General features: G+C 45.8%; 1 protein-coding gene across 1 annotated transcript in view; it reads right to left on the minus strand.

Moving 5' to 3' along the window:
- The window catches only part of thsd7aa (thrombospondin, type I, domain containing 7Aa), a 712619-nt gene that overhangs the window by 125294 nt on the left and 572518 nt on the right, over nucleotides 1–14807 (minus strand). Inside the window, exon 14 of the mRNA XM_072509118.1 lies at nucleotides 1801–1979. Within this exon, the coding sequence (XP_072365219.1) occupies nucleotides 1801–1979 (179 nt within the window). The remainder of the gene's footprint in view (nucleotides 1–1800; nucleotides 1980–14807) is intronic.

The raw sequence follows: 14807 nt of genomic DNA on the forward strand, positions 1-14807 counted from the left end.
AAAAGTGAGCTGTTTGTAATCCACGCTAGGGGTCAGGAGAGACTGGGGGAGCTCCCGCTCAAGATGGTGGGGAGGAGCTTTTGTTATTTAAGTATACAGGTGGCTAAGAACTGGGATGCCCTACACAGGCTCAATTTATCTCGGCTTGTAGAGCAGATGGAGGGAGACTTTAAAAGGTGGGATATGCTCCCGCTTTCCCTGGCGGGAAGAGTGCAGACTGTGAAGATGACTGTTCTTCCCAGGTTCATTTTTCAATGCCTCCCCATTTTCATCCCCAAATCCTTCTTCAAGCGGGTGAACAGGATTATCACGGGATTTGTGTGGGCAAACAAGACCCCGCGAGTCAAAAGACTGTTCTTGGAACGTAGCCGGGGGGGGGCGGGGGGGGGGGGGGGGGGGGGCTGGCACTGCCAAACCTACTATTGGGCAGTTAATGTGGCCATGATTAGGAAACGGGTAATGGAGGAGGGGCGGCATGGGGGCGGCTATAGGTGCCGTCATTCAACGGCACCAGCCTAGGGTCACTAGTAACGGCACCGCTGCCATTCTCGCCGGCACGATACACCACAAGCCCGGTGGTGACGGCGGCACTGAGTGTCTGGGGTCAGTGGAGGAGGCACAGGAAGGAGGACGGGGCCTCAATTTGGACCCCGATACGGAACAACCATAGATTTGCTCCGGGCAAGATAGACGGGGGGTTTCAAGGCTGGTCTAGGGCAGGCATTAGAAGGATGGGGGACCTGTTTATAGAGGGGACTTTCCCTAGCTTGAAGGCGCTGGAGGAGAAGTTCGGCCTGCCCCCGGGAAATGCTTTTAGATACCTTCAGGTCCTGGACTTTCTCAAAAAACAGGTGGGAACTTTTCCCCTGCTACCCCCTCGAAGGGTACAGGACAGGGTAGTGTCTGGCATCTGGGTAGGTGAGGGGAAGGTGTCGGACATTTACCAGGAGCTACAGGAGGCGGAGGAAGGCTCAGTGGAGGAGCTGAAGGGCAAGTGGGAGGAGGAGCTAGGCGAGGTGCTAGATGAGGGCCTGTGGGCTGATGCCCTGGGCAGGGTGAATTCGTCTGCATCATGTGCCAGGCTCAGTTTAATTCAGTTTAAGGTGGTGCACCGGGCTCACATAACGACGGCAAGAATGAGCAAGTTCTTTGTGGTGGAGGACAGGTGCGCGAGATGTGCAGGGAGTCCGGCGAGCCATGTCCATATGTTTTGGGCATGCCTGCCGCTTAAAGAATTCTGGCAGGGCTTTGCGAGGGCTATGTCTAGGTTTTTAGACACGCGGGTGAAGTCGAGTACAACAATAGCGATATTTGGGGTGTCGGAGGATCCGGGAGTGCAGGAAGCGAAAGAGGCCGAGGTATTGGCCTTTGCCTCCCTGGTAGCCCAGAGACGGACCTTGTTAATGTGGAGGGACTCGAAACCCCCAAGCATGGAGACCTGGGTCAGTGATATGGCTGGGTTCCTCAGCCTGGAGCGAATAAAGTTTGCCTTGAGAGGGTCCTTGCTGGGGTTCTCCAGGTGGTGGCAACCTTTCCTTGACTTTCTAGAGGAGCGATAAAATGTCAGCAGCAGCAGCAACTGGGGGGAGGGGGGCTCAGGTGGGGGAATTGTCTAGTTAATGTATATTTGCGTTTTGTATAATGATAACCACCTAGTTTTGTTAATTCTTTTTTGTTTATTTTTTTGTTACGTAAAAACTTTGGTTGAAAAAAGCTTTAATAAAAACAATTTAAAAAAATGAAAGTTTATACAATTGAAAATAAGTTTGTGAAATCTGCAATAAATTTGTTTCTGGTTACCTGGTTGGTGTGATCAAGTTTTGGACAAGGTCTTCCACCATTGTATGGCTTCTCACGCAACCACTTGGACCTGACCTTCACTCCACTACCACATGATTTGCTACAGCGCGACCAATTGGACCATTCACTAAGCTTGCAGTCAGAAGGGCAGGGGATGTTGCATGCCTCCTCTATATAAGCTGTTGTCAGAGAATTAGGAAAGAAACAGTAGTGCCTGTTAATATAGTATTCATATTACAACAACTCTCACAATCAGAAAATAGCTTTGAAACTTGCACAACAACAGATACTTAATTTAAATTAACAGGAGATTAACTATAACATTCAATTGCACGGTTATACAACATAATACAGAGATTGCTTCCAGTGACAACATGTAGAAGATGGTCACACGTAAGGTAGTTCCCGCTAGAGTCCTTGATATTTGGCCCTTTTCACCCAGTTACCAGACGTAATTGGTGGACAGACTCTGCCCCTTTGAGAGCCTTATGTAAGAGGATGTCAAAAAACGTAAGAAGGAATACTAGGAAGAAAGCTCTTGAGGAGCTGAGCAATGTGTGGAGTCCAGTGGGATCGAAGATGGCAAGCTTGTCGGGTGGGGCCGAATCTATTAAGGTGGATAAGCTGGTGGAGGTAATGGCTATCGAATTTGAAAGGCAATTCAGCAAGCATTTTGAAAGGCAAGAGCGAGATATGCTGGAAAACCTCAAAAAGTCGGTGGAGGATGCATTAGTCCCAATAAAGGAGGCATTGGGAAAGACCGCGTGGAGACAGTGTGGAACATGGTGAGGTGCTGAAGGGGGTGAAGGCGACACTGTCATGACACAGTGACCAGTTGGCCTTGCTGGATGCCGAACTGTGGAGGGCGGAGGGCAGGAACAAGAGCCTGAGGGCTAAGGTCGAAGATGTGGAAAATAGGTCTAGGTGGCAGAACCTTAGGATTGTGGGATTGCCTGAGGGCCTGATGCTAAGTGAGTATTTTGCGGCGAAGTTTAGGAAGTTGGTGGGGAGGAGGACCAGGTCCCCCCCATCGAGCTGGAAAGGCCCAGGCGAAACCACAGGCAAATGAGCCACCAGGAATGGTGATGTTTTCACTGCTATCGAATGAAGGAGACGGCCCAGAAGTTGGCCAAGGAGAATCGGGAGGTGTGGTGGGAAGGCAGCAGTTTTCGTACAGATCATGATATTGTGGCAGGGGCAGCACGGTGGTGCAGTGGTTAGCACTGCTGCCTCACAGTGCCAAGGTCCCAGGTTCAATCCGGCTCTGGGTCACTGTCCGTGTGGAGTTTGCACATTCTCCCCGTGTTTGCATGGGTTTCGCCCCCACAACCCAAAGATGTGCAGGCTCGGTGGATTGGCCACGCTAAATTGCCCCTTAATTGGAAAAAATTAATTGGGTACTCTAAATTTTTAAAAAAAGGATATCATGGCAGAATTGGCAAGGTGGTGTGCAGCCTTTAACAGGGCAAAGTCAGTGCTTTATAAGAGTGCCGTGCGTTTTGGTGTGGTGTACCCGGTGAGGTTGAGAGTTACACATAATGCCAAACACCATAGGCGGGATTCTCCCGCACTTGGCGGGATGGCCCGACGCAGGCTCCAAGAGCGGTGCGAACCACTTTGGCATCACGCCGCCCGGAAGTTGCGGAATCCTCCGCACTTCCGGGGGCTAGGCCGGCGCCGGAGGGGTTGGCGCATGCGCAATTGCCGTATGCGCAGGACTGCCGGCGTGTTTCTGCGCATGCACAGGGGGTGTCTTCTCTGGGCCGGCCATGGCAGAGCCTTACAGAGGCCGGTGCAGACGGAAAGAGTATCCCACGGCACAGGCCCCCCCCCGCAGTTCCGTGAGCCCCGATCGCTTGCCAGGCCACCGTGGTGGGCCCCCCGGGGACCGGATCCCCCCGCGCCACCCTAGGACCCCGCTATACGGCCAACAAGCCAGGTCCCGCCGGGATGGACCATGTCCATTTGACGCTGGCGGGACTGGCCGAAAGCGGGCGGCCGCTCGGCCCATAGGGGCCCGGAGAATTACCAGGGGGGCCGCTGCCAATGGCCCTCAACCAGCGTGGCGTGATGCCCGCCCGAAAACTGGCGCCGGAGAATTCTGAGGGACAAGGCGGGATTTACGCCGCCCCCCAGCAATTCACCAACCCGGCGGGGGGTCGGAGCATCCCGCCCCCTTTTTTTGAGACGGCGGAGGAAGCAGAGGTTTTCATTAAAGCTCAAGGACTTTGAACTGAGGGACTTTGAACTAGACTTGGTGGTTGGGACGGGTTTGTATGGGGACGTTGTTATGTGTTTTTTTCTTATTTCTCTCTTTTCCCTTCCTTTTTTGGTATTAATTGGAATTTGTGTGATTCTTTTGGGTGCTATTGTTGGTTTTCAGAAACTTTGTGGCTTGAGGGAAGGGGAGGGGTGTTTGGTAGTTTCAGGGTTAAAGGATGAGTGGGGGAGTTATGGCTCTTGGGTTTGGTGGTTTGGATGCAAAATCACGAAGGAGAAATTTCTCCATTATGTAGCTGACAGCAAGCAACAGGACTGTGTGAAGAACTGAAGATGGATTATTTTGTAATAAGGAAGAAAGAGCCAGAGGCGCAAACAGGCCAGGATTTCACAATTGAATCTGCTGAAGAGAACTTCGCAGGAGAGTCCCCGAGAGGATAAAATAGCGCTGATGTGAGCTGACCCAGAGCTTCAGGACCTCTGGTGAACAAACAATTAAAAAGAAATTGAAATCGGGAACAAAGCAGTATGAAGATGATTTCTTGAGGTATGGCTTTAATTGTGCCAATGCAAATCAGGATGCAAAGCACATGTGTGTTAAATGTAGGGAAGTACTGACAAATGGAAGTTGAAAAACCTAAAATCGTCCAAGGCATTTGAAGACTAAGCATGGCGAGTTTGAGTACAAACCTTTGGATTTTTCTCAAAGGATCAGCGAGAACTTAAATCGTCAGCTGAAGTCCTGAGCAGAAATGTAACATTGAATGACTAAGCAAGTGAGATTGTGAGGACCAAGCAGGCTCACCTGCTGCATTAATGGTTAACAATAGTGGTGGGTCGCAGCATGGGTCGCAAACATCGGCTGGCGTGTGTCCCAGGAAAGAATGTTTGCAAAACATGGGTCTCGAAGGTGTGAATGGTGGGGAAGGAGATGGAAGAGAGAGGCGTTGGTTCGAAGTAGGTTGCTTGCGAGAGTGGATGATAAATGTGTGCATTGTTGGAGGGGTCGGGCTAATCATGTGCACAAGGTCTGGTCGTGTCCTAAGCTCGTGAGCTCCTGGGTCTCCTTCTTTAGCACCATGCCGGCGATTCTGCAAATTGAACTGAAGCCCTGTCCCTTGGGGCCATATTTGGGGTGTTGGACCTGCCGGAGCTGCAGACGGTGGCAGGTGCTGGTGTTCTGGCCTTCACTTCACTGATTGCTCGAAGGTGGGTGCTGATGGGGTGGAGGTCAGATTTTCCAGTGTCTCAGTATAGCTGGTGGATCTTATGGAGATTCTATACCTTGAGAAACTCAAGTACACTGCATTGGAGGGGTTCTACCAGAGATGGCAGTGGTTTATTCTGTACTGTAAAGAGCTGGTCACCATTAATAATAATAATCGCTTATTATCACAAGTAGGCTTCAATGAAATTACTGTGATTACATTCCGGCACCTGTTCGGGGAGGCCAGTACGGGAATTGAACCCACGCTGCTGGCATTGTTCTGCACTGCAAGCCAGCTATTTAGCCCACTGTGCTAAACCAGCCCCTATGAGCATTGTTGGAGTGGGGTGTAGGGGAGGAGGAAGGTGGGGGGGGGGGGGGGCTTTTTTGTGGGGTCTTTTTGTTTGGGGGGGGATGGTTTTGGTTGTTTGTTACTGTTCTATTGTTATGTACAAAATTGAAAATGTTGAATATAAATACAACAAAATACAACATATCTGAAATGGACCAAAAGCACATAAGTACTAACCATTTCATTTTTAGCTGAAACTGAGGATATCAGTGCAGGACACTGATTTCTAACCAGCCTGGCGAGCATTCTCTTAGAATGGGGTTCCATGGTAGCTTTGATATTTTGGAATGTATTACACCATACCATGAACAACGTGTTATTTTGTAGTTGTGACCAGTTAAGACTGATACTTTGTCCCACGCGTCAGTGGAACCACTTTCACTCTCCAAATTTTGCCTTTATGGATTCAGGTCAAAACGTTAGTTGAATCCTACAACTGGTATAACCCAGGTTGAAGAGGATGTGATAGATGGAGCAGCTATCATAAGGTCGGCAGACAGATAAGAACTGCTATCTCTAACTTGACAAACAAGATGTCAAGATGCTAAATATCTGAATTTACCTCTTGTGGAACCTTGATGAGCAACCCGGAGTAATTTGAAACCGCAATATTTAGACCTTTTTGCATTCTTTTCTTTTCTTTTTCCAATTAAGGGACAATTTGGCATGCCGAATCCACCTACCCTGCAGATCTTTGGATTGTGTGGGTGAGAGCCATGCAGACACGGGGGGAATTTACAAACTCCACATGGACTGGGGCCCAGGGAGGGGATCGAACCTGGGTATCCGGCGCCGTGAGGCAGTATTGCTAACCACTGCACCACCATGCCGCCCTACTTTTTTACATTCTTACATGTGTCTAAAAAAATTTGCACACTTTATCTGAAAGAACTATAGTTTACAAGAATACCTAACAAACTTATAAGTGTGCCAAATAAACGCATCTACAGAGCAGGCCAATAATCCCTTTCTTTAAGCTTATCAACACAAATTGAAAGAACTTAGTAAGAGCCATTCAGTGCATCCCATTTAATTAATACTACAAGGGTACCAGACAAACTAAAATAGACAGAGGTATTAAAAATATGTGTCCTCCATGGAAAAAGGATCAAGAAGGGGTCTGTCATTTATCAGATTTTAGACATAACAGCTACTGAAATGTTACTGAAGGTCTGAGTATTTACAATGTTCAGAAAAAATGATGTTAACAGTATAAAGGCACAGAACATTTCCAGCAAAAACCTTTATCAAAACAAACTGTCACTAACTAGGTCCCATTTATGTGAGATTCTCTGTTTGGGGGACGATGTTCTCCTGCCAGAGCTGAATTGGAACTGATTTGTGCTCCGGCTGGGAGTACAGATCAGGAAACAATTCCCAATCCTTAGCCATGCAAATGTATGCATAGCAAGCGCTGCGACGGATTCCCCTGCATCGCAATTCAGCCCCCCTCCCCCAGATTTTCTGGGTTCCTCTCTTACCCTAAATATGGATAAGAGCCTCCACAGAGCCTCACTAACTAAGTAGACTCCTCCAGCGACCACCTCAATAAAGAGGACCCCCAGAGACCCTCAAAATAAAGAGGCTCCAAAGTGATCCTCTAAATAAAAGGACCCCCCTCACCCCGAGATCCCTAAAAAATTAGACCTCTCCCAGACACCCCCTGAATAAGGAGAGCCCCTCCAGAGACTGTTTATTTAGGGTATCTATGGGGGGACATTGGGGCAGAATCTGGTGGGGGGTGGGGTGGGTGGGTGTTGCATTGTGGAGGAGGGTAGGGTAGCCCTTGGATGGACTTTCGCGGCAACTCCCTTAAGGAGTTATCCCCTTCACCTACGTGAGGTCCACCACATCAGGGTCATTTTTGTCCATACCTGTAGTAATCCTCACCCACGTGAGTTCCAGCCCAGAGGATCGGAGAATCATAGGGGCCTGGAAAATATGGTACTGAGCACACTAAGTGGATCAAAATGGATCATTAAGACCTCCACTTGCATGTGGGCGGAAACCTTGATCCCAACGCCTGCGAGCGGCAGGAGCATTGGAAATGGATTGGCCACTGGTGCCGATCCCATTTTCTCCCGGCGCTGGACTCTCCACGCATCGGGAACTCCACTACCGGTGGTGGGCGGTAGAGAATTTTGCCCAATGTTTCAATTCATCTCCAGACAGCAATTCCGTTTTTTGTAATTTTTCATGAGAACATTTTGTGAAGCTTTGAGTTCCCAGTGAGCAGAACTTTGCATCAGGGATGTAAATTTGGACAACCAGCCCACTGTGAAATATTATTAGACCCATAAAAGTATTGTGAACCAGCTAATCTGCTCACTATTCATGGCAAAAGGAATCATGGATTTCCTATGGTAATTATAGGGTTGATCTTTGTGATCCTGCTTCAGGGACAAAGGGTAGGAAAAAGCTGTGGACATTAATTTCACTAGAATTTCTGTGTTTTCCTTGTGGACAAGGAGATGGTGGAATGAGGTAGTGATGGGCCTGTGCTCGCAGCAGCAATATGAAGCCCAAGGATGGGATTTAGTTTATTGCTCCAGCATCTGGCAACAAACTTGGGCAAATTTACAAAATTAATCTCTTTTGCTTTCAATAGTTAAATTAACTTATCAGTCCTTTCACAGATCTGAAATTTATGCCATACTTTTAGAAGAGGGGGAGATAGTGACATAGTTGTAATGTCACTGGACAAAGAATTCAGAGTTCCAGGCTAGCACTCTGGGAATGCGAGTTAAAATCTCACCATGGTGGAATTTAAACATAATTTTATCATCGATTGTTGTTAAAAATAAACACATCTGCTTCACTAATGTCCTTTAGGGAAGGAAATCTGCCTCATTCCCTGGTCTGGCCTACACATGACGATGTGGTTGTCTCCTAAATGGCCTCACATGCCACTCAAAGGGCAATTAGGGATGGGCAACAAATATCAGCCTTGCCAGCAATGCCCACAACCCATGAAAGGATAAACAAATAAAATAGGAGGGGGACTTTCCTGGGATTGCGTTAGGCAGCACTTAATAATCTGGGCACAGCAGATTTTGGAAGTACAAATAAAAAAGGCTTCACCTCATCCAAACGCCAAGATTTACTACATCATTGAAATAATTTGAACCAATGATGTTCTTTATGATATATTCATCTTATCTATATTATTTTTAATCAATTTAAACATAGGGCTCATGGGATTAGGGGTAATAAATTAACATTAGTTGAGGATCGCATACATAACAGAAAACATAACAGAAAACAGAGTAGGAATAAACTGGTCAATTTCAGAATGGCAAGATGTAGAGTGCTGCAAGAACCAGTGCTTAGAATTTATATCAATGATTTACACAAGGGGACTGAGTGTAATATAGCCAAGTTTCTGATGCTACAAAACTAAATGGGGAAAATAAACTGTGAGGAGGAGACAAAGGGGTATAAACTGGTTCAGTGTTTTGACAAGATGGTGCAAATAGCATCTAATATGCAAATTGTGGATTGTCAACTTTGGTAGGAAGAATAGTGAAGGAAAATATTTTCATCAAAAGGTAAGTGACTATTAAATGTTATTATTTATAGGGATTTAGGTGTTCTTTTACAAAAATCATAGAAAGTTAAAATGTGGGTTTTTATTTATTCTCAACTGGATGAGAGTCACTGGCAAGGTCAGCAAGCCCTCACAAGTTGGTGGTGAATCACATCATGAACCACTGCACTCCATCTGGAGTAGGTACAATCCTGTTGGAGAGGAATCCTGCATTTTGACCTCGTGACAGTGAAAGATTGGCGACATAGTTCCAAATCAGGATGTTTCACGACTTGGAGGAAAACATGAAGGCTATGCTGTCAATTGCAAATTTGCTGCAGTACATCTTGTTGATTGTACAGACTGCTACATTTGTGTGCCAATGGTGGAGGGAATAAAGGTTGAAGGAGGAGTTTAAGAAGCCAATCAACCAGGCTGGTTTGTTCTGGATGGTGTTGTGCTAAATTCTGTTGGAGCTACACTCATTCAGGCAAGTAGAGAGTATTCCATTACTCCTAACTTGCGCCTTACAGATGGTGCTTAGGCTTTGGGGAATCAGGACATGAATTATTCACTAGAAAATTCCCAGCCTCTGACCTAGTCTTGTAGTGACTGTATTTATTTGTCAGTCCAGTTACATTTCTGGTCAATGATTACCCCAGGATGTTGATGGCGGAGCATTTAATGATGGTAATGCTGTTGAATATCAAGGGAAGATGGTTAGATTGTCTCTTGTTGGAGATGGTCATTGATAGCACTTGTGTTGCATGAATATTACTTATCCTGTAGCAAGGTCGTTCAGATCTTGATGCAAGTAACTATGGACTGCTTCATTATCTGAGGAGTTGCAAGTGAAACTGAGCATTGCGCAATCATCAGTGATCAACTCCACTTCTGACCTCATGAAGAAGACACGTTCAGTGATGAAGCAACTAAAAATGTTTGGGGCTAGGATACTACCCTGAAGAACTCCTGCAGCAATATCTTGAGACTGAGATGATTGACCTCCAACAACCACAACCATCTTTCTTTGTGGTACGTATGACTCTAACCAGTGGAGGGTTAACCTTTAATTCCCATTGACGTCATTTCTACAAGGACGTCTTGATGCCATAGTCAATGAACAGCTGCCTTTAAACTAAGGGCAGTTACTTTCACTTCATGTTGGGAATTTAGCTTTTTTTCATGTTTGGGTCAAGGGTGTAAATGAGATCTGGAGATAACTGGTCCTGCTGGAACCAAATGGATAATCAGTAAGTGCCATTTGTTAAATCTGCAATCACTTTGTTGATGATTGAGAGTAGACTGAAGGGGTGATATTTGGCCAGATTGGATTTGTTCGTCTTTTGTGGCAATTTTCCACATTTTCGTGATGATGCCATTTGTTAAATCTGCAATCACTTTGTTGATGATTGAGAGTAGACTGAAGGGGGGATATTTGGCCAGATTGGATTTGTTCGGCTTTTGTGGCAATTTTCCACATTTTCGTGATGATGCCAGTATGGTCGCTGTATTGGAATAACTTAGCTAGGGCCACAGTTAGTTCTGGAGCACATGCTGTCAATACTACAGTTACGATGTTGTCAGGGATCACAGCCTTTGCTGTATCAAATACATTCAGGCATTTCTTGATATTACATGGGGTGAATACAATTGGCTGAAGACTAGCATCTGTGATTTTGAGGACTTTAAAAGGGGGCTGGGCTGGATCATCTACTTGGCACTTCTGGCTGATGATGGTTACATTTTTCAAACTTATCTTTTACACTGATGTGCTGGACTTCCCTATCGCTAATTATGGGGAGGAATGGGGAGCTTCCTCCACTAGTTAGTTGTTTAAATGTCCACCACCACCCACAACTGGATGTTGTGATGAATGTAGAAATTTCAGATGTATATTATATTATATGCATCAGGTGAAATAATAGATACAAGTCTGGGTTAGTGTGTGTATGTATCTACTGCAGTAAGGGTTTTAGAAATTATGTTTTAACAGACAGGCAGATACTAGGGCTACAGATGGGGTAATTAAAGTTCATAAAATATCATCATTCATTCCAGCCTTGTACATTGTTTACTTAAATAGGGCTAATGGAATTTTGTTCACAAAAAGAAGGTTCCCTGGGTTTAGATAATTGAGGGGTTGTGGTTAGCCTTAGTAAGATGGCCATGACCCAGTTAGTGGGATAGAGATGATGTAGTTAATGGGAGGAGCCAGAGGCTGAAGTAGTCAGATGCTGAGTTTCAGTTTAGAATTATTATAATTATAATCTTTATTATTGTCACAAGTAGGCTTACATTAACACTGCAATGAAGATACTATGTACTGCCCCTAGTCACCACACTCCCACAGAAGGTGAATTCGGAATGTCCAATTCACCAAACAGCACGTCTTTCGGAACTTGAGAGAGGAAACTGGAGCAGCCGGAGGAAACACACGCAGGCACGGGAGAACGTGCAGACTCTGCACAGACAGTGACCCAAGAGGGAATTGAACCTGGGACCCTGTTTCTGTGAAGCAAGCAATGTGCTACCATACCGCCATGTTTAGATTTTGCAGTGAACAGAGAGGAGCATTTTTTTCAAAATGCTGAGAAGTTAAACAGTAGTTTGACACAGGCAAGAATCTGAAGGTTGTTTCCTGATGGATTCCTCTCTCAAAGCAGTTTCTCCGAGACAACTCCATACAGCAAGTATTCCTATATTTCCAACTGCATTTAGAAGTGAATTTTAACCTGACATGGGATTTGCTTGATTGGAGATAAAAGATAGCAGTTAGGACTTAAAGTGTATGATTTTATTGTTAATCCTTGTCTAACTGGTAATTGTAAGCTAGTTCTTGTATGATGTTAAATTACTTTGACATTGCATTAATAAAGTTTTGTTTTAATATACCATATCCCTGTTTGTGCATGGAATCACTCCTGAAGCGAATTGTCCTTTCCTCACAGACTTACAAATTTAATTAAATATTTGTTTTTTTGTCGGGTACCCTAGCAAATGTTGGGTATCTGGTCTGGGATCATAACAATGTGGCAGGATCAAAGAGCTTTGATCTAATTCATTGTGTGGTAGTGCGGCCTCTTTCAGAGCGCAGGCTTGACAGATCATGTGACTGGCTAGGGGCCAATTCCGTGGGAGAGCAGCCAATAGGGAGTTTGCGCGGGGCCCAGTGTGGACCCCAGAGTCGAACTGACCAGATCTGAAAATTGAATTCTGTGCCTGTTATTAACCCGCCTTTGCCTTTCACCAATAAACCCCTTGTTAACTGCTGGCAACCTCCAGTGTATGTCTTGAGCCATTACACATCGGTTGCGGGATGCATAAATATGTCTGTAAAATGCGGATTCCATTCTTTAGCATACATGTTGTCAAGTTTTGTAGCTTCACCAGGTTGACACCTTATTTTTAGCTGTGCGTGGTGTTGCTCCTGACATGTCCTCCCACACTCCTCATTGAGCCAGGATTTGACCTCTGTCTTGATGGGAATGGTAGGGCGAAGGTATGTGTGGGTCTATGATGTTACAGATTGTGGTTGAATACAATTCTGCTGCTGTTGATGGCCTCATGAAGATGCATCTCTTGGATGTCCAGTTTTGAGCTTCTATATCTGTTCTAAATCTATACCATTTTGCACAGTAGTAGAGCCACATAGCAAGATACAGTTACAGCTATAGAAGCAATCAGGAGAGCAAATGGTATGGTCATCTTTATTACAGTAGGGTTGGAATATAAGACTAAAGTAGTTTTGTCACAATTATATAAACCTGGGATACTATGTGCAGTTTTGATCTCCTTACCAAAGGAAGGATGTACTTGACTTAAGGTGGTGCAACAAAAATTCAGAACACTGATTCCTGGATTGAGAGGGCTATGCTATGAATGGAGGCGGAGTAGAATGGCTTATAGATAACAAAGTTCAGCAGAATGCTAGATGATCTCATTCAAATATATAAAAGTCTTTGCGGGTTGGACTGTAAAGATGCTGAGCAGCTGTTTCACCTGGCTAGAGAGTCTAGGTCTAGAAGTCATAGTCTCAAATTAAGGGGCTGACCATTTGGGATTAAAATGAAGATAAATTATTTCACTCAGAAGGCAGAATGTTGCGTTACCCCACCAGCAGGCTTGTAGGCAGGGTGAATGGCCTAAAATTCTTCACTTCGCTCTTGCCCACCTCGATCTTTCCACAATTTTACGGTGGGATGGACAAGGGCCGTTTTCCATCCAGCCTCAAGTTTCAGACTGGTGGAAGGAGTTCTGGGGAAGTCACCCTCCTCAGGCCTACGGAAGGAAGGGTGGAGGGACACACCTCCATCAGCAGCCTGCTTTCAACATAGGGCAACATCCACCCCTCCACCAAAAAATAAAATTGTGGGCAGCTTGTATCAGCAGGGATGTGTTGGCCATCAACTCTTCAGATGCGGGGAGAGAAAGTCCGCCATCCAAAATATACTGGCTAGAGGGTTGTGAATCTTTGCGATTCTCTACCCTAAGCAGCGGTCAATGCTCAGGTTGGCCAGTAGCCTCTGGTTCCAGTATTCTTGAAGCTACAGTGGACAAGACTGAGACATAGAACATAGAAAAATACAGCACAGAACACGATGTTGTGCCGAACCTTTGTCCTAGATTAATCATAGACTATCATTAGATTTACAGTGCAGAAGGAGGCCATTCGGCCCATTGAGTCTGCACCGGCTCTTGGAAAGAGCACCCTACCCAAGGTCAACACCTCCACCCAACACTAAGGGCAATTTATCATGGCCAATCCACCTAACCTGCACATCTTTGGACTGTGGGAGGAAACCGGAGAACCTGGAGGAAACCCACGCACACACGGGGAGGATGTGCAGACTCCGCATAGACAGTGACCCAAGCTGGAATCAAACCTGGGACCCTGGAGCTGTGAAGCAATTGTGCTATCCACAATGCTACCGTGCTGCCCTTAAGAACAAATTAATCTACACTATATCATTCTACCGTAATCCATGTACCTATCCAATAGCTGCTTGAAGGTCCCCAATGTTTCCGACTCAACTACTTCCACAGGCAGTGCATTCCATGCCCCCACTACTCTCTGGGTAAAGAACCTATCTCTGACATCCCCTTATATCTTCCACCATTCACCTTAAATTTATGTCTCCTTGTAAAGCTTTGTTCCACCTGGGGAAAAAGTATCTGACTGTCTACTCTATCTATTCCCCTGATCATCTTATAAACCTCTATCAAGTCGCCCCTCACCCTTCACCGTTCTAATGAGAAAAGGCCCAGCACCCTCAACCTTTCCTCGTAAGACCTACTCTCCATTCCAGGCGACATCCTGGTTAATCTCCTTTGCACCTTTTCCAAAGCTTCCACATCCTTCATAAAATGAGGTGACCAGAACTGTACACAGTACTCCAAATGTGGCCTTACCAAAGTTTTGTACAGTTGCATCATCACCTCACGGCTCTTAAATTCAATCCCTCTGTTAATGAACGCTAGCACACCATAGGCCTTCTTCACAGCTCTATCCACTTTCAAAGATGTAAGAACATAGACCCCAAGATCTCTCTGCTCCTCCACATTGCCAAGAACTCTACCGTTAACCCTGTATTCCGCATTCATATTTGTCCTTCCTAAATGGACAACCTCACACTTTTCAGGGTTAAACTCCATCTGCCACTTCTCAGCCCAGCTCTGCATCCTATCTATGTCTCTTTGCA

The sequence above is a fragment of the Scyliorhinus torazame genome, chromosome 6 (assembly GCF_047496885.1).
Source record: "Scyliorhinus torazame isolate Kashiwa2021f chromosome 6, sScyTor2.1, whole genome shotgun sequence".
Lineage (NCBI taxonomy): Eukaryota > Metazoa > Chordata > Chondrichthyes > Carcharhiniformes > Scyliorhinidae > Scyliorhinus > Scyliorhinus torazame.